Raw genomic sequence first — 20,456 nt, 5'->3', positions numbered from 1 at the left:
AACGCGTCCTCCTGGCTGACGTCCAATCAGAACGAGCAACCCCCCCATAGCCGCGGACACCGCCAGAACTCTCGTTTGACCCTCGATCGGTCCGCGACAGCCCCGATTCCATTTCTCTGTTATACTTTCGCTCACAATGGGCTCTCCTTACGGTTCGCTGATCGCTGACTGACAGCATCGCAGCCAGGCGGCACGCTCTGCTCTAGGTGCGGCATCGTCAACCCCCGGATGACAGCCGACAGAGCAAGTGTTATTGTTCGGTCGGATTTTCGGGCCAGGGCGATGATTCAGCCACCGTTCACGCGGACACGCTCGATGCATTTAATTAATTTGGTAATTGGGCGCCGCGTTTAAGCACGCGGCATCTGACTATCGGACGGGGACAGAAATTTTTGGGAATGCAGTAAATTTTTTCGATGCGTGTTGTCTTTGAGAGATTTCCGTTGGAAGAATTGTACGTTGGTAAAAAATGTTGACGATGTTTATTTTTCCCTTCGAATTGTGTTTTATATTTTGAAGTTGAAATAAGCCAAAATATTTAAGAAAATGAAGGTTCAATATGAAAATTTGGGAATGCAGTAAAAATGTGACAATGTTTTTAAATATATTCTTCCTTCAATTATTGCATAATTATATTAGAATTAAGTTAGAATATAATAATATAAAATAATTGTATTATATTAAAGTGTTTAAAAAATACAGTATAATAAGAGAAAGGATATGCTATCGAATCGAATCTAATTTGGCCACGACGTGCGAGTTATTAAAATCATCCTATGCACGAGGGCTATTGAGATGATTATACTACAAATATTCATGCAATTTCACGGTTTTGTATCTACGAATTTGTTCCGTCCACTAAATACCATAATGACGATTTAAATACCAGAACGAGAAAGAATCTAGATCTACGAAGATCTAGGTCAACGGCGTTAGTGAACAAGCAGAAAAGAAGAGAGTTCTAATTTAAACGCATTTCTAACTATGAAATAGAACTGCCGTAAACAAGAAGAAAATGATAATTTAATTGAGATACTAAAATATCGAGAAAATTTTACAAATTGCAATGATCGATGAAGTGTCTCGTACGCAGCGCACCGTAAAAATAAATTCTATAAAAATTCTACCATCGCGGGACGAAACGAAAATAAAGTCCTCGTTTTCACATCAGAAATATAAATCATTGGAAAAATTTTTTGGACACTTTATTGGTAAGAATATTCCCCGTGTTTTCGGTGCAACGCGAGTCCTAAATTACGCGACGCGTTTCGCTAAGGGGAGGGAAATTTTACAAGAATTTCTTTGCCTCTTATCGAGTAAGCAAGCTGCTTTCCTTCGATGTTCCACCGAGCATGAAATAAGTGTACATACGCGGAGGGAAGCGACGATAAAGCGAATTTCGAAGGGGACAGGCGTTCTCGAAAACGCGGATCTTCCCCAATCGAATCCGCAGATAAAAAGAATCTGCTCCCCAGTTGTAAAACCATAAAGGTGTAATCGTTTCTCGTACAAGAGAAGAAGACAGCGTGATATATATATACATGTACAGCGTTCGCCATTTGCGCGTGCAGATGAAAGGATTTACAACTTTGCTCAACAGTGCAAACAGTATGACGTTACACATTCATTTAAACAGGAAAGATATTTCTGGACACGTGTAAATTTCGGGGAAATTGGCGTGAAAATTTACCGAGAAATTATGCTTCGAAATCAGGTGTGAGATTAAGTATCGATACGTTTGGTTAGTTGTTCGCTACTGAGGAAACACATTCGAGTTATGTCATTTAACTCTATGTTTACTGTGAAATAGCTGCTAGGATGCAACAGATAAATCTACAGTGGTATTTTAAGAAACGAATAATATTTATGATTAAGTCCTATGTTAATTTGATTTGATTAACAATAGATTATATATAAAGTTTGTAGTTTTACGAGTATAAAAAAATTCAAAGAAATGGATTCCAAACAAAGAGTTTAATTTTAAACGTTGAAAGAGCCATGTCACACATGTGTGTACGTGTAAATTTCCTACAAAATGCAATTTCCTACGAAAAAAAAAGTTGACCTTTCTACTTTTTTTCGTGAAAAAGTTGACATTTTCATCTTATCTCTCTGAAACATGGTATCACTGGGTCACCGAAAAATGGAAAGAATCAAGGGTGCATCAGAGTATGAAATATCTTCCCCTCTTCCATCCCCTGTGCAGCTTCTTTTCTAATTAAAGCGTCAAGCATTGACCTCTCTGTCTCGCGCGGAATAAAATATTCGACCACGCGTCGTCGTCCCGAGGCACAATGCAGGAAGTGCTCCGGTAGCGTGGCACATCCCGGTTGCACAAAAGCCGCGCGTGCAACCGATGCAGTTGCTCTCTCCCTTTCGCCCTCCGCGCCGGGCTCGTCGCTCGTCCTTCTCGCCCCCGTTGGAAAACCAAACAGAGAGGATACCCCAGCGGCGCGTTTCTCTCGCTAATGAATTCCTCTTTATGCCAGCGAGTAATTGGTACCTCGCATTATTCTCAATCAGCGAGGCTGCTGTCCCCGCGAAGTAGGAAGGACCGCGAGTTAGGGGGCGCCGCCGTTGCGTCGAAAGAATCACTGTATCACCGGCGAGAGACAGAGAGGATCGGAGGGAGACATCCGCCGAACGACGGTGACAAAGGCAGAAATACGGAGGATGAAAAAGGGAAACGATGGAAAGACGCGGTGAAAGTGGTGGAGAAGAAGGAGAGAAAGGGTGGAAATTCTGCGCGAGAATCGACATGGGAAAGAGACGTGAGTGGAAAAAGAGTGAAAATATATACAGGGTGGTTTGGAGTAATTGTTTCGAAATGTAATTTGGTCGATTTTCATATTATCTCAATCGAGACAATCTTGAAGTCATTTAATATGACTAACGATTTATGAGTGATTCATGAATATTACTAACGATCGATGTTTACTAATTGTTTAAAATGGCCAACGACTAATAATTCTTACTAATCAGCGACTGAAATTATCAATATGATTGTTCCGGTCAATTGTTAATTAGTCGATCTTGATGTTATTTCAGTCATGATGTGATCAACATAATAATTGTTGGCAGAATTTGTAGTCAACAAATTCTTCACATATTGCGGCACGTTCGTTATTACTTGCATTGCTTGGTAGTAATTATCATTACTAAGTAGAAGATTGGTATCTGGTATGAACTTGGTATTACGGTATGAATTTGGTAATATAAACTTGTTACGAACGTGATATGAAAAAACGAACATTTGCTGCGAGATACGCTTACCGTTAGTAAAAAAAAAATTTGGCTTCAAACGTGAACGAATAAAAGCGTTAAATAACTCTGAAATACTATGTAAAGTGATCTCTTCTTCTGGTAAAATGAATGAAATATATATTCATAAATATACAAATTGCATATGCAATTGCACATAATACTCGATCAACAATTATGATTCAATGATTATTGAACGCACATACCCCCGTTGTACTTTCAAAAAGAAATAAGATCCTAAGCAAGCACTACTCTCTAAACTATCTCCCCCCCCTCCCCCCTTGAAATTTTCCTTCAAAACGCACCGATAACTGATCTACGATCTGAAACGCTTGCACTCCTGTACCACCCTGTAGAGAAGAGCATAGAGAAAAAGCGATGGAGAAGAAACGCGCGGAAAAACCACAGTGAAAAGTGCATCAGCGGTGTGGAGGAGGAGGGGGGGGAGGAGGGGGGGAGGTTCGCTGATTTACGAGCGGCAGTTGCTGGGAGGGCATTAATATTCGTGACGGAATATTAAACCGCGAGCGTCAATGGGCAGAGCATCAAAGAGATTTTCCCGGCCGCGCAGGGAAAAGTCGAGTGATGGAAGGGACAGGTGGGAGGGGAGAGGGACAGATCGACGTTCCCTGCAAGATTATGAGATTCTCGTTAAGTGTCACCGTGTAAAGAGTTCTTTCATGCGCGGGCCGCGACCCTCGTCGTTATCCGCGGCAACGTTCGTAGTTCGTGAAATATAAATCGTCGTTATAAAACGGCACGCGGAGATTTATCGATTTATCGTTCGCTGCTTTCTCTCTCTCTCTCTCTTTCTCTCCCAGGTTGAAATTTTTATCGGTGTATACGTGAAAGTGTAGGGAATTTTTTTTCACGCGATGGATTTCGTATTTCGCAGGATATATTTATTCGGTAATTCGGGGGCCGGCGTTTCGTATCGGGGATGGGAAATTAATTCGAGCATTTTTCCGACGTTGCTCCGCTTGATAACATTTTATCACGTGTTGCGCTTTTTTTTTTATTATCGTTCTCTTCCTTTCCGCTGCCCTGACAAATAGAAAACGCGCGTGGGAAAATTTGATTGGCTGACGAGCGTAGTTGCGTATGAAATTAAAAAGCGAGCGCACTCGCGGATCATTCGATTTGCGTTCAAACGTATTGCGCGTTGATACAAATCCGCGAAACACTCGTATTATCGATCCTTCTACGGTTCGCTGATAGCATTTCATGACGTAGTAACAATAAACTAATTACCACGTACGTATATAATCATCCGCAGAACATAGTTCCATTTCGACACTGATCCTAATTCGACTAATCAATTACGTCGTATTAATTAATCCATTACAGGAGAAAGTTGCGGCAACGCGATGTGCGGATGTGAGCGAATAACCGTTCGATGAATTTGATTCGTTGGATTCCGTAATAATACTTTTGAACATCGTCGCGGATTCGTTCAATATTTCTTTCGATATTTCGGTACTGTACGATTCTAGATAAACCGTTGATTCCTAACTAACCGCTTCCACCCAATCGCAGAGAGATCGTTTTAACAGCAGAGAGATCTCCCGCTAAATATCAATTTATCGCCAAGCACAAGTCCCATCACAGCGTGAAACGGAATGCCAACGTCGGAGCGTCGCAACGCACTGAATTCGAGCAAGGACATTAATGAGATAAGACCGTCAGAGAGGGTAGTTCCGGTAATAATGAGGAGCATTTTTATAACGAGGATCACCGTCGCGAAATCATCTCCTGGGAAAGAAGGGAGAGAACGGAAGAAGGCTGCAGCAGCACGACGTTCCTCTACCCATCTTCCGTCGCCGTCGCCGTCGTCGTCGTCGTCGTCGTCGTCGCGGGGAGACTTAATTATCTAATTAATTAACCTCAATCAGAACGATGAGTAATTTCTCGGTTCGCTGGCGCCTTTGCCGGCGTCGAGACTTTCTTGTCACGCTGACTGTGGCCCCGAATTACGGATGAGTTCACGGCAAATCGATTATGTCCCGATGCTATTGCCCGCCTCTATTTAGGCGCGGCATCCACAGGATCCACGATCCTCCGGCGTTATCCTGTTTTCCATGGGCCGACCAATTTGCTCCTGCCAAGCCGCCCGTTTCACTGATCCGTCCTTCTGTATCTGCCCGCCTTTATCTTCGCCTCTTACGCGCCGATCGTGCGATAACTCGCTCGTGAAACGACCAGACGACGCGAGTTTGTTTTACCGGGGGTGCCCTCGCCTGGAAATTGCGTTTGCGCTCCGTGACACGCTCTCGCACACGCTCTGTTCCAAGAGAAAGCGACGCGACGGACGTTTAAAGCTTCTGCTTTGTAGAAAAGCAGAAGGTGGTCCTTTTTCTTTTCTCCTTTCTTTGCAGAGATCAATTTCAAATACTAGACGTTATTTTTTTCGTTCTCAGCGTATCTTTCAATTTGCGAAGGAACGAGAATCCAATTTTTTTAATAGAGAAACATACGAAATTTCGTGGAGCTCCTTGTACTTATATTAAATAAAAATTTAAACTGCAGTTTGACTGAATCGAGGCTCGAGACGTGACAAAGGATCCCAAAGGATTAATTTCGCCGATTGCCAATTCATTAAACGAAAACGTCGTTAATAAGAGCATCGAGACCCAACCCCCAATTTCAAATCGTTCGTCCCAATCAGCCACCCTCGAAATAACAACACCGCCACCCCCTCCTCTTAGAGAGGCTCCGGCTTCCTACCATCAAACTACCGAGCCTTCGTCCGCGACCTAATGCCGACAAAAGCGATCCACCCCCTCCTACACCCTCGGTGGATCAGTGTAACTGACGTTTTTGACGCGTCAAGTGAATCCAGCCGCGGCTAAAGATTCGTTTAACGCACACAGGCACGGACAGAGGGAGAGACAGGCCAGACAGACCAGATAGGAACACTCGTCGTCGATCCATATCGGCTACTGTTTTACATAAACATCGGCTCTCGTCAGCGACAGCGGCGGGTGGGGGACGAAAATCGCAAAAGGGTGGCAAAAGGGGAACTCACAGTGATTCCTCCTAAGTGATCTCAAGTGTTTTCGCAGTTGACTCGCGGCGTGTTTGCACGGCGCGCGAGAGAGAGAGAGAGAGAGAGAGAAAGAGAGAGTTAGGCTTTTTAAGGTTGGTTTAACCCTGGCCCGGGGCCCCATTTTACGCAGCTAACTTCGTATTTAGTTAGTCAACCCTGAGGCCGCGAGGCGCGATGGGAAACGACAAGTGGCGTCCTCCCTTCTGCGCGGTCCACGATTGTCGCTGCCTTTCATGTGCTAATCCCTGTTTATTTAATCGAACGCCGACGCCGATCGCCTCCATCCACCCCCCTCCTCGCGAAAACGGCCAGCCGATCGCCCCGGGATTAATTTCTAATACGCTTTGACCGGGGCCCGGCTAGATTGTTTGGACAAACGCGTTTCTCTCGGGGTCCAGAGTTTGGAGATACCTCGAGACTCGTCGAGTGGATGAGAGATTTGTTGGTCAACGATCATCCTTTTTTTAAGAATGGATATTGGTTTATTTATTTTTTTATTTATTTATTTTTTTTTTTTTTTGCTAATCTTTTGAGTTTCACGTCACTTGATAACGGATTCATAATTGGAGGAGAGGATGATGAAAGTTTGGCAAAAATAGACGTTAATTTAATTAGACTGCACAATTAACAATATCCTCCGAGTGTTCAGAAAAGTAATTTCGTGGTGAAGCTATTTGACACTATAATGAATTAATATACAGAGGACAAATAAATATTAATTTATTTTCCGCGAATAAATAAATGTAGGAATCCCGGACGAGCCCTCAATTTGTAGGAATCCCGGCTAATTTATGGGAATTTTGATAAAAGATAGTTGTTTATTTTTTTCTTAATTGCTAAACTCGCTAGACTCACAACTCAACTCACTATCTTCTCTCTTTCACTCTGCTCTCTCTGACGTCTCGACACTCATCCTGTTCTCTTTCGCTCTTCAATACTCACTGTGTTCTCTTCGACTTCTCGACACTCACTCTGTTCTCTTTGGCTTCTCAATACTAACTGCCTTTTTCATCTGCCCAAAATTCGTCATTCCTACACGCATAAACACACACGCACAAACCTCAGTATTTTAAACGCTAGGCCTGGAGGATTCGCCACAAACAATCCCAAGTCCCAGGCCTAACTTTCTCTACAGTTTATGGTACAGCACTTGGGACATCTGGTTGCAATTGTTGGGAAAGTTCTTTGCCCATCGCACGTAAATTAATAGGTAATAAAAATTGTGCTGTTTCTCCAATTCTAATAAACATAATCGCCGATATTGTGTTGGAGATTTACACACTATTGAAATTTATACATTGCAACGTAATTTACGTTGGTTAATTTCCAGTGTAAGACAAAGTTCCAAGTGAACCGGTGCCACGACCTGCCTTCCAACAGGTTATGAAGCAAATGGCTGATAGAAACAAATATCCTCAGTGTTTTAAAAAATTCGGGAAACAAGAGATTTCACCGGACAGTTGTTCAAGACGATCTTACTCGTTGTTTAATCAGGCTTGTTGGAACTGTGGAGTCTTTCACCGGGCGTTTAATCGGAAACTGAAATTCGAACGCGATCGCGTAATTTGCAGTCGGCCAATCGGATTAAATCGGAATTAACGCGCGCAATTAAGTCCCGCGATCGGCTCGATCAAGAATCACCGTTTCGCACGAGCGAAACGGGCCAAACAAAACCGTAATTTACCGGCGGAGGGGACGCGACATCGGACGAAGAGCCGTGAAAAATTCATCGCCCGCGCGATCGCTGTCTCGCACCGTCGCGCAAACAAGAATCGATCATCGGTTACCAGGTATCGATACCTCGTTTACCGATCCGCCATTCGCTCGAACAAAAATACCGGAACACCAGTAAAAAAAAAAAAAAAAAAAAAAAAAAAAAAAAAAAAAAAAAAAAAAGAAAAAAAAAAAAAAAAANAAAAAAAAAAAAAAAAAAAAAAAAAAAAGAAAAAAAGAAAGAGAAAGACGAGAATAATGAAGAAAACAGGAGAAAAAAAAATTGATAAAATCTGCGCATTTTTATCTTTCACTTCCACGACTGGAGAAATATTTAGGAGAAATGAAATTGAAACAGTGGCTCGTGAAACAAAGTTAAATGTTCTTAACGCGGGAAATGGTTTTCTTTAGCACTCGTGGAAATTCACGGTTTCGAAACAAAAGAAATTTGCTCGAAAATTGTGTCGCGTGTATATACGAATATCCGTGCAACAATTACAACTCTGGCCTCTGAGTTTGGAAATATTCGCGAATTATCCGCGGAAAAGCGTTGAAAACCGGTGCCCCATTGTTTTGAAATACCAATGCCGCGTTTGAATCGAGAGTACCAGTCCGCAGGGCGAATCCGCAACTGCCTCGGCTGAAAAGGCTGAAAACGCGCGAACGTTTCCCTATGGGAGATTTAATTTCGCTAATTATCCACCTTCGTTTCTTCACTTCGCGTCGTTGTTGATATTAATTAGCCTCGTAGCAAACATCCTCGATTGTTTTCGCTTAACCGTTTCCACGACGGTGTTTCCCATTACCAGCCAGACAGGGGGCCGATGTCGTGCTCCACATTAAACAAACATTAAGCCAATTAAAACGCAAGCTCGCGCTCGTTGTAGTAAATCAATAAACCGTGCTCGCAATTTTCATTCACCGCTCTCCCGCTCTTCATTATCGGTATTACACTCAACTACCGTGAGTTTCCTCCGAAATGCGTTTCGGTTCTTCTTGCACCTCTCTCTCTCTCTCTCTCTCTCTCCTCCCCCTCGCGATACATTATATAAAATCGCTGATATTAAGCAGACCGTTCGAATAAATTCTCGTTGCTGACGCATTAAAATTACCGTGTTTCGGCGGCTCTTCCGAACAAATGGTGGAAAATTTGCGCGCTCGCTGGGGAAACGCGAGTTGAATTCGACGATAATTTCCGAGATGGCGATTTCGCGATCGGACCTCGTGAAAACTGCGATGGCCGACGAAATGTAGTTGAAACTTTGTGCCAAAGCCGAACGTACCAATTAGCATCGCCGTAAATCATCGGGGAATTACTTTACGAGCGGCGAGCGCGATAAAGTCGTTGGACGCGTCTCGTCTCATTCCGAGCCGAGTTCAATCGAGTCGCTTAACGAACGACAACGAGAAATTACGCGACGAAACTTTAACCCTTCACTAGCGCGTGTGTAGAGCACATTTCTTGCGAAACGCTTAACCTCTTCACGTGTTTCGCGCGTACAGCGAAAGTGCGTAACTGTATCCGATGACGATTGAAAATTGAAAATCGATAATTTCGATTGATGTAAATGTACTAGGGTTCACTTGGTTTCGTTCTAAAACACGATTTTACTTTGACAGTTTGCGAGTTTATTTCGAAAGTGACTTTAAATGGTGAAATTTTCTGGCGAAATGATTAATTTTCTCGAACATTGAGCTAGTTTTTAAAATGAATTCAATAGAAATACACGCAGAGAAATTACACTTTAGGAATAATTAATTAACGACTCTAATAATGTTTCTTAAAAAATTGCCAAAAATTTCCCATTCTAAGAACAATCGTGACATCTCGTGGCTTGCAACATAAGCTAAAACAAACGTAAACTAATTCAAACCGACGTCAACCACTCTAATGAGCACTATACAGCAATAAAAGCACTATACACTTCATTATGTCAATTTAATAAAGAATTGAAAACAAATTGATGGAAATTTTTGTCAAAGGAAAAGGAATTATCGAAAGAATTTATTTATTTGTAAGAAAGCAATTGTGAATTATGAAAACTCTACACTTTGCTCTATCAATTTGATAAATTATTGGAAGCTCTATCGAACGGAATGTTCATTGTAATTTCATCAAATGGGGAATCAATGGGAAAGGAATTTATCCGTCAAAAAAGTCAAGCTCGTAATTAAATCGGTTCCAAATTGAACATGAAACGAAATGTTAGTTCGATGCATGCGATGCACATCGGATTTTTAATCCATTTCGGATATTTAATTTATTTGGAATTTTGCGCGAGAATGAATTCTGATTTTCGTGTAATTTCCCTGTATGAACATAAACTTTGCAATAACGCTACGAACGTCACCTGCAACCTGAACGAAGCATACGTGTTTCCACAACGTGGGAAACATTGTTGGGCAAAAATTTTGTTCCTCTCAGCTAAATGGAAATGAAAAATCCAAAATCATCATAAATTGAACTCGAAGCGTTTTCGAAAAGCAATTTCTTACTTGACCGCTTACTTGACTTGCCTACGATGTAAAGAAACTTTTGTTAAAAATCGAACGAGTGAAAAAAAAAAAAAAAAATGAAATTTCGCAACACCATTCTTCAACATCTAAAATTTTTTTCTACCAATGAGCCAGCAAAGATTACAAATTTTTGAAAGAATGGTATTAGCATTCAAGCAAAGTGTATTTTGATTAAACAATAGATAAATATTTCGAAAGGAAATGTAAAGTTTTTAATATTCGTTTAAAAGTTCATCGAAACTAATTATTTCATTTTACATTACGTATTTACGTGTTTTATGAATTTATCATATAAGTTTCTCGTTGGAAATCAATGAAGTCAATAGTTATAAAAAGAGATTTCATTTATTGAAAACGCAGACGAAATACATTCATACAACGATATTTAATGAAAAAGAAAACAGAGAATAGATCTGTCACTTTATAAATCATAAGTTTCGAAATATCCGTCAGAAACAAAAGTCTTCTAAGATCTTCGACGATATTTCGTGAAGCGTTGTTACACAGAATCACTCTGTGGCTTAAAATTAATGTTCACCGCTTCGAAGTAAAATAAATTGTAATATCACGTGCAATATTAATTTTTCATCATGAAAACAATTATTTACCAAGAGTACGTATTACGCAATCGCCGTAGACAGTTCGAGATACTCATTTTTTATTCATAGTTTTTAATATACTGTTAGTAATATACGCGTAATGAAACGAGGAAGTTATATAACGTTAAGCTTATTGTATTTGTCACTTCTGTTTGAATTATTTGAACGTGTTGCTCGTCTATGTTCTGATAGGCGCAATGAAATTTTTTTATACAATGACCATGTTAAATTATTTGCGAAATTAAGTCAATCATCGAGACAGGAACTCAATAACACGATTATCCGCGAATCATGGTTTCTCTATCCAATACAGCGGATGAATTATGCCCATGGTTAATTAATGACACCGCCCGATAAACGTGTTGTTAGCTTCTTTTTGAGCCATCGATAATAACGATATCTTAATTGAAATTTAGTCAGTTGTGACGTTCATTGCGTACGCAATTGCTGTTTCAATTATTCAATGCATTTCCTCGAGCGTGTACACGTTCCGATGGAGTTTTCTCTCGGACTTTAACGTTACGTTCTTGTATCAACGATTGTAATTGCTCTGCACGTTCTTTGTAGTTCGAACTAATTGAATTTCTGATACAGGTGGAGAAAAGTTATAAAAAAAAAAAGAAAAAATAGCGTGACTCACTATCGGTTCGTGCTATTGGAGCTATTATAGGTTACGCCTCGCGTTGATCGCATTATTCTGTGCTTTCGAATGAACATCATGATGGAATAATATACAGCGCTCGTGGGAATTAATAGCTATTAATATTGCAACACTCTGCGCGCTATTTTCGTCGAACTAATAAAGGGATTTAGGCAGAGCGTAATTCTGTTTCTTCAATAAATGATGTCGGGTTAAGGTTATTTTAGTAAAACAGAGAATACGCAGTGCTTCGATGCGTATGAGAATATAAAACTGTTTTCAGACAATATAAAATACTGTGCAGTATTCTTTATCTTCCAAATATTTGTTGCTACGGAATTATTTTGGAATTGGTGTGTTACGAGTCAAATTTTACGAGTGAAAATGATAGGATATAGAAGAATATAAAATATTTAATAATATAAAATGTAAAGTACTGTTTATTTTCTTAATGTTCGCTTTCTAAACTTCAAACAATTGAGTTGCATACTTCGCATATATGTACATATCGACCAAATTTTAGAAGTGAATTTTTAAATAATATTTCTGTTACAGTAATTATTAATTTTATCATTTTTTGTTGTTTTATAGCTCCCATTCATTAATCCAAGGAAGCAACAAATATTTTTTGCATTTCTATGATATTTTATTTAATAATATAATATAACATTTTTATATATTAATTAATAATCTTAACTATTTATTTGTAACAATTGAATCAGTAACTTAATTATATTTTCGTTTTATAGTTTCATACATTATTCCGTAATTTCAATAACTCATTTATAACTATTAAATTATTTTCAACATTTCTAAACAACGATAATTATTTAGCCATTTGTAATAATTAAAATTTAAAATTTCTTGTACACTCATTTCTTAGAGTTTTGTTGTTTTATAGCTCCCATTTATTAATCCAAGGAAGCAACAAACATTTTTTGCTACGTTTGCATTTCTATTATATTTTATATATTAATAATATAATATAACATTTTTATATATTAATTAATAATCTTAACTATTTATTTGTAACAATTGAATCAGTAACTTAATTATATTTTCGTTTCATTGTTTCATATATTATTCAGTAATTTCAATAACTCATTTAAAACTATTGAATTATTTTCAACATTTCTAAACAACGATAATTATTTAGCTATTTGTAACAAATTTAAAGTTTAAAATTTCTTGTACACTCCTCGTCTGAGCTTGTATCATTTTACTCGATAGTTCTCCAATTTACCTACTGCTTAGAATGAGTTAAAAGAAACCAATGATTTTTTTTCTCCTCTCATCGGTATTTCAGTGAGAATTTCTGAGAAACACAAAGTTACGTGTTTCATGTCTATTCTATCTTTAATCAATGATAATACATGCATCGATTTCTCGACAGTCGATTATTCAATTGTCATCGATGCATCGATTCAAAATGTCCGTGATGTAACATCTGACAGATTTTCCTGCCTCGTTTATCGAAGTGACGTGTCTCGCGTCGTGCGCCTCTCTGTCGACGATACTTTCCATCTTTCGCGCGGGATTTTGCGAAACCCTTTTGCAACCTCGACTAATGGATTGCATTGGCGAGGATGTTCTTGCAAAAGCAGAGCTACTTCTCCCAATTGGCGAAGTCCTATCCGATTCTGAAGCTCGTTGATGTATACGATCGTCAGGTAAAGAGCAAATCACGAGACAAACTCGCACGATTTCCACTGATATCCAATTTTTCCATTTTTGTTATAGTCGTTCGTACGGGCGTACGTGTTGGACAACGTCTACGTTTGCGTTTTGATGCACGTATTCTTTTACGTAGCACTATGGTACGCCACTACGGTGAGTACAATTGGATGAACATTTCGCTCAGAAATATTTTTTCGCGAATTTCTATTTCGGGAAGTAATAGAATTGCCCTCCACTCAAGTTGTTTGCAAAATCGTGAAATCAGCGTGACTCGTATGCTGAGCTGGATTGTATTTTAATTTCAAATGATATTGGACACTGGAGGCTATGACGATGCAATATTTTCAATTTTATTGAGTTTCATCGCTATTTTCAATAATTCAGAGAATTCGGATATAAGATAGAACAAAATTTCCTAGTTATTGCTAGTTATTAATCATTGAAACATAATACAATAATTCTGCTTGAGAATTAATATTATTTGTTCCTCTTCCATGAAACATAAATTTGAAAAATTCAAGTTCCATTTCATCAAATTTATAAACACAAACTAACCTTTTGCAAAAGCTCATGACAGTCAATCGATAATTTCAACTGAGTGGCCAGTTACGACTGTTTAAAATAATGAAAACGGTGAATATAAATAGCGATATATAAAATAATATAAAAATGACTGTAAATAGTGAATGACGAAAAACAATTGTTTTGGAAAACAAATTTTGTCCATGTCTCTAGAATATTTTTAAGAGTGATTAAGTGAATTTTACAAGAACGACAAAGTTTGTGCTGCAGCTGCTTCATTTTATTTTTTTCAATAGGTGATAAGAAGAATGGAGAAGGCGAACAAGGAGATGCTGAAGATCATGGAGGAGAACCGAACGGTGCGTCGATTGACGGATACTAATAGAAATTCAATCGTATCGATTTCTCGTTTAAACGATTTCTTGCAGAGACTGGAGGACGTGGTGGCGTTGAAGGATAAGAAAGGGGAATACGACGAGGTCGTGGTTAAAGTGGTTAGTGTCCGAAGGAAACTTCAAACTCGTTCAGAGGAGACGATAGACAATGAATATATATATATATATATCAATCTCTTTCAGCAAGAAGCTCAGAAATTAACGTCGCAGGAACTGGAGGACGAAGTAACTTGGAATTCATTATGTTCCGTTAACGTGGCTAAAGATTTTGTACATTTCATCTGTTTTATTTATAATTCTGTATAGTTCTGTGAAACAGAAATAATTTTTACAAACGCACGTTTTTTAAAATTTTTTATTTTATTATTTTATTACAATTTTATATTTATATAAACATTTATATATTTATATATTATATACTTTATTATTTTTTTAATTATTTTATTTATATATTTATATATTATATATTTTATATATTATATATTTTATATATTATATATTTTATATATTTTATATATTATATATTTTTCTATTATTTTATTTATATATTTATATATTATATATTTTATTATTTTTTTATTATTTTATTTGGAAATATAATTTTGATGCTTTATGATCTACAAAAAAAGAAAATAAAAAAGAGCTCCTATATAAATTAAATTTATTTAAAAAAAAGTAGATATTAATAAATACGACAAACATTTAATTTCTAAATATATATTTTTTTTATTTTACAAAATATAATATATATATATATATCATTTACTTTCGAGATAATTAAAATTATTAAAATAAATTAATTAACCCTGATACGAAAGATACAAAACAAATTTTACTTATTTACTTTTAAAAAATTCATTCTCATTACTCTAAACTGTCAATAATACTATTAATGCGTAATTGTTACTAAAATACATTTTCATTGCAAAACTTTATATCCAACTATATTAATTTAAAATTAACGGAGATAAATTTCGCCGAAAAAATTTCCCAAAATGAGATCGCGACGATTCCAGATGAGACGCCTGAGCACGGAGCTGATCAACGCCGAGGGCAAGCTGTCGGAACTGGAGAGAGTGGTGAAGAAAGTATCGGGAACTATCTCTTCTACCAGCGAGATACTAAAGATCGAACGTCGATCGCGGTTATTTCCCGGTTAATTCGTTAATTCGTAGTTGATTTTCAGTACATGTCCGGCGAGAAATCGTGCGAGAGTTCTGCGGCCGACGTCGCTGACCGAGAAAACGAACACGCGTGGCCGCCGTGTCTTGGCGAAGGACAGGCGAGAACCTCGCCCGAGAATCTCAAGGTGGGTTTCAATTAAACTACACGCGCTCGCGCGACGCACCGATTTTACCCTGTACGTGACGGTGCTCCTCTGTAATTGTCAGGAAAATCGAGACGGAGAAGGGCGGTTTACCTCTTACTGCCGGTTTGCCGTCACTCGTTGTAACAGCTTGGCGGAGGGCGAGGAGGGGCGGGAGAACGAACAGATTGTTCGGGAATTCTGTTAGAGAACTCGCGACCACCGGGACGCGACGTGTAAAGTTATTTCGGTGTCTGGCGAACGAAATTGGGGGAAAACCATGGGACTCTCGGTTAGTTAAGACGCATTCAACGGAACGGCCGAGGCCTTTCGTTACCCGCGGAACGGGTTAATGCTGACGTCGTTTAATCCGATTATCGCCGTATTATTGTTAAGATTATTTCAGTTCGTTCGACTGATTACCCAAGACTGATTATCGACGTATCGTTCGGATAATGGCTTGATTGATTTTGATCAGTACTGTGCGTATTGACGTACGTAAATCTGCGTAGATTTAGGAATATGATTAGAGAAGGAGTGGAATTTGGATAGAGATCTCTTAGATGGAATTTAGATAGATATTGTGGCCTTTGCGTATTTTTCGTATGTTGCGTTTGCTTTTTGCATGTTTGTTAATTTAACAGCAGGAACGCTGTTTAGTAACAACAATTTTATTTTATTTCCTCTTCGATTATTTATTTTATATCTTTACCTGTTGCGTGTTAATCTTTCGAGTTGTTAGTTAATTTAGCAGTAAGAACACTGTTAAAAAACAAGCATTTCATTAACAGTTGCTGGATATTTCATTGTATTTGCTTCTAAAATCTGAAATATGATTGTCAAAACAGTTATTCATTCCTAAATCAACGCGTGTTCCTTGAGCAACAGGTGACATAATCAAAGACACGTTATTTAATAGAAATTAGAAACAATGTTTAATCAATATGTTTGGTGAATAATTGACTTCCATTCCAGTTAGACTTAAAAGTGTATTTAATATTCAAATGATCAGAAACGTTATTTCTCGAGCAATCTGATACAATTATTCTTTGTCCTTTCTATTTAAATTAGATTATTCTTTACGGATGTTTAAGTTAAACCGTAGGTGAAAATACCAAAGAATAGAAACACGTTTTTTTTTTTTTTTATACACGAACGTTGCGTTTGAAGATACTCGAGCCGTCATTTCCACCGCCCCTGCCACCGGAACCTCCACCCAGGAAATATGGGATCTTTGTCTCTCGACCTCCTGGCCAACGTCGTCCACCTCCCGCGGCTACAGCTGCACCTGCATCCCCAAAAATCGGACTCAAGTAACTACGCCTCCGTGGAAGCTTCCTCCGAATCCGCCATTTATTATCGTAAGCTTGATTTCTCCTATTCCCGGACCTTTCTCCCCTTTGATTTACATTCTCTTAAAATAAAACGGTTCTTTCTGTTAAGAAAGAGTACGTTTCAAATAGATCAAGAGAGCTCTTTTACATTCTCTTGAAATAACTCTCTAGATCGCAATCCCTCCCTCTCGCGTCATAAATAGCAGCACTGCGCTGGCTGAACGTGAGATTTAGTTTCATTTTCAAGGATTCCCTCAAAGTTTCTTGAAAACATATCTTGCAACAATTTCATGGATAAACGTAGTTTCGATTAGAAAGAAAAATATAACGTTTTATTTCGAATTTATTTTCTATCTAGAGATGAAATATGGATTATAGTTCTTCCACGTAGTTTTATTTTCCACCACGGGTAGATCGTCGGTACCAATTTGTCGTCAAATTGGATCGTTTGTCTTAAATCTCTCTAGTTTGCCCAAGTTATGCACTGTTTTCTACAAAAAGAAAAGAAGAGAGTGTATATTGAAGTGTACCATCAATATACTTTCTCTTCTCCCTGTTAGCAAGGCTAATAACTGATATATCGAGCAGTAACATAATGTCATCATTACTTTCATAACATCGTCGGTTGCTTTCTCAGATATCTTCTAAATTACAATAAATCTGAATTATATGTTTATACGATGGAAGATACGTAGCTACTCATGTGGCTCGTTTGAACAAGACTTTCGAGGATCTAATCGCGTTGAACGTGGCTTTTATGTTTCTCGGTGATCTCAGGCTCGGATAAATTTCTATGGAGTGCCGGGGATGGTCGACGTGGCAGTAGAAAACGGAGAAGAAAACGGCATGGAAAATTCTCAAACGGTGCAACTTCCACGCGCGTCAACGTGAAAAAGTTGCACGAGGAATCTCTGAAGAACGTGACACCCTTCACTAAATCGCTGTTGGGCCTCATTACAATTTTTACCCAGGAGAAATCTTAAACACACAGTGAATGTATTATCGTGGCGATAAATTAAATGGTAGATAAGTTTGTGTAAATCAGTTTAATTTAAAAATTCCATTCGGTCGTTCGAAAATAGAACAGTACGAATACAAAATCAACGTAGTCCTGAATTAAAAACTACACCAAGAGTGATAAATTTTATATTTATACGACAAAGTTAAGAAATTTTATTAATCACTAAAAAAAAAAAATATCATCGTAGTGTAAAATTTTTAAAATTTATAGTTTCTATCAGTGAAAGATTATCAAATCGTATAGATTTCGTCGAACACGGTGCAGCAAAGTAATCGATATTCAGTGGCCACGTGGTTGCAGATCACATTGACCAAACGTGAGAATACAGACATGGCGAGAAGTTTGCGTCTTCTTCCACGAGAATGCGTCCCACAGGAATTTATAGATAAGACGTGTCTCTTCGATCGCAGAGTGGAAAGTTTTCAGGACGGGGAACTTCGACTTTGACATCATCGTGATTTCCTTCCTCGAGAATAATTAAAAATTTCGTACAAGGACAACGATATTTCAATCGTCCAAGTTCTTTTAAACATACACGAAATTTCGGAAAGATCTGATACAATCACGAGAATCACTGTAAATCGATTATCGTGATCTTTCGTGTAGAATATGTAACAACATTTCTAAAAGTATACGAGTTATGAAAATGTGAAACTGTTAATTCAAATATCGTAATCTTCGTTCAAACGTACGAAACAAACGGCGTCAATCTTTCGCTTGATCCAGAGATCAAAGAAGCAACGTATTTAACGTCGAGTCATTCACTGTCGATATATACGTATATTGCACGCATATGAATGTTATATTAAATATTCATATGTTGAGCGTAATTTGCATAATCATGATCGTCGAAGGCTATTATCGAAGAGACGTAACGTCCGTATTACGTAATCACGGTAAATAAATAATAGATTATTCAATGTTTTTCGCGGTATACAGTGATTTTTTTCGCAACTGTGTCAACACAGTGACACACATACATACACAGTGGGAAAGCGAAATTAAAAATAGAACCTCGTTTCGATGCACGTTGCGTAGGGATGGGAGATGGTTCAAGGTGAACGAGTAATTGCACCCGATTAACCGGACCTAAGAGAATTCACGAAAGCGAGGCAAACGTATTTATATCGGATCTGGAAGATGGCTGCGCTCTGACTGGTCTGATCCGAACGTGCTCATATCACTGTCCTTGAGGAAACTGGTTGCTCGTGGAAAAACTTTCTTTGTCCTGCGTATACAGGATATATATATATATTTATACAGCGAAACTATGGGGATACATTTATTTGAAATAGTAAAAAGAAGCTCACTCGTTCCGAGTGAAAAAAAAAAAAAACATTCGTGCTCGTTTATCACGCTAACGCTCGTTTAATGAATATTAAACAACGTCTCATGAATACAGGCATACGTTTCACTGAAACGAGCGTTCGTTTATTTGGCGTGAAAGAATTATTAAAATTATTTTAAAAAAAGTAATTTCTATTCTTTGTTGCACGGAGGTTTTGAAAACTTCAACTGGGGAATTTTAGAGTCGCCGAAATTCAAAAGTAACTTCTTCCTGTTTATTTTTGTACGTAGAAGTTATCAAGAACGAGATGGAAATTTTAACAGAAAAAGGTAGAGAATGAGATCTTGTTATTATATAAGAATAGTTTTTTCTATTCATTATTGTACGTAGAGATTTCCTTGTACAAATATTTATAGAGATTAATAAAATATATATAGAAATAATAAATATATTATTTATTAATTAATTATTAATTATAAATCATTAATAAATTATTTATTAATTAAATATATATAGAATATATATAGAAATTAAATATATTAGAATATATATAGATTAATAAAATATATATAGAAATAATAAATATATTATTTATTACTTAATTATTAATTATAAATTATTAATAAATTATTTATTAATTAAATATATATAGAATATATATAGAAATTAAATATATTAGAATATATATAGATTAATAAATAATATATAGAAATAATAAAAAGTGAGATTTAATAATGGTAATGTCGATAAAAATACAACACGTGTTTTGTTCTATTTAACGGAACAAATATTCACATCTAATTAAGCAAATGGGAATTATTACTCTGCAATGAGCAAAAAAGAAGTTCCACGTGCTACTTATCCAGCATCTTAGAAATTATCGTAGAAATCAACGAACGTAATGGAAATTTCACTTTTCAATCTAACCGTAACAATCAAGTTCAAACGAGCATCCGATCACGTAGATTTGAGATAGCCAAATTGAGATTGATAAATTGATACGAAAAAGAGAATGTAAAATAATTTTCACTAACCGCGTCCGTGCCAAACAATGTGGTAAACAAACAAGCCACCACGGCGCGAGCGGGATCGACCGATCCGATCGCTGCAAGTTGCGGCCGAGTGTCCAACTTTCAC

At 37.7% G+C, this 20,456-nt stretch overlaps 1 protein-coding gene and 1 long non-coding RNA gene across 2 annotated transcripts; one reads left to right on the top strand and one right to left on the bottom strand.

Moving 5' to 3' along the window:
* The first annotated feature begins 13,118 nt into the window (after nt 1-13,118).
* Nucleotides 13,119-18,025, top strand: LOC122534799. Its single transcript, XM_043665770.1, has 9 exons — nt 13,119-13,446; nt 13,517-13,606; nt 14,272-14,334; nt 14,404-14,469; nt 14,554-14,595; nt 15,387-15,458; nt 15,546-15,679; nt 16,847-17,037; nt 17,788-18,025. The coding sequence occupies exons 1-9, from the start codon at nt 13,363-13,365 to the stop codon at nt 17,991-17,993; spliced, it is 948 nt and encodes a 315-aa protein (XP_043521705.1). The 5' UTR covers nt 13,119-13,362; the 3' UTR covers nt 17,994-18,025.
* Nucleotides 16,483-20,444, bottom strand: LOC122534800. The gene is made up of 3 exons (XR_006307993.1): nt 20,354-20,444; nt 16,834-16,964; nt 16,483-16,501 (listed from the first exon to the last, which is right to left on the bottom strand). It is a non-coding gene; the product is annotated as an uncharacterized LOC122534800 (long non-coding RNA).
* Nucleotides 20,445-20,456: the final 12 nt, after the last annotated feature.

This window comes from Frieseomelitta varia, unplaced genomic scaffold, assembly GCF_011392965.1.
Source record: "Frieseomelitta varia isolate USP_RPSP 00005682 unplaced genomic scaffold, Fvar_1.2 scaffold_641, whole genome shotgun sequence".
Lineage (NCBI taxonomy): Eukaryota > Metazoa > Arthropoda > Insecta > Hymenoptera > Apidae > Frieseomelitta > Frieseomelitta varia.
The sequence above is the reverse complement of the archived record's forward strand: the minus strand, read 5'-3'. Positions and strand labels throughout refer to the sequence as shown.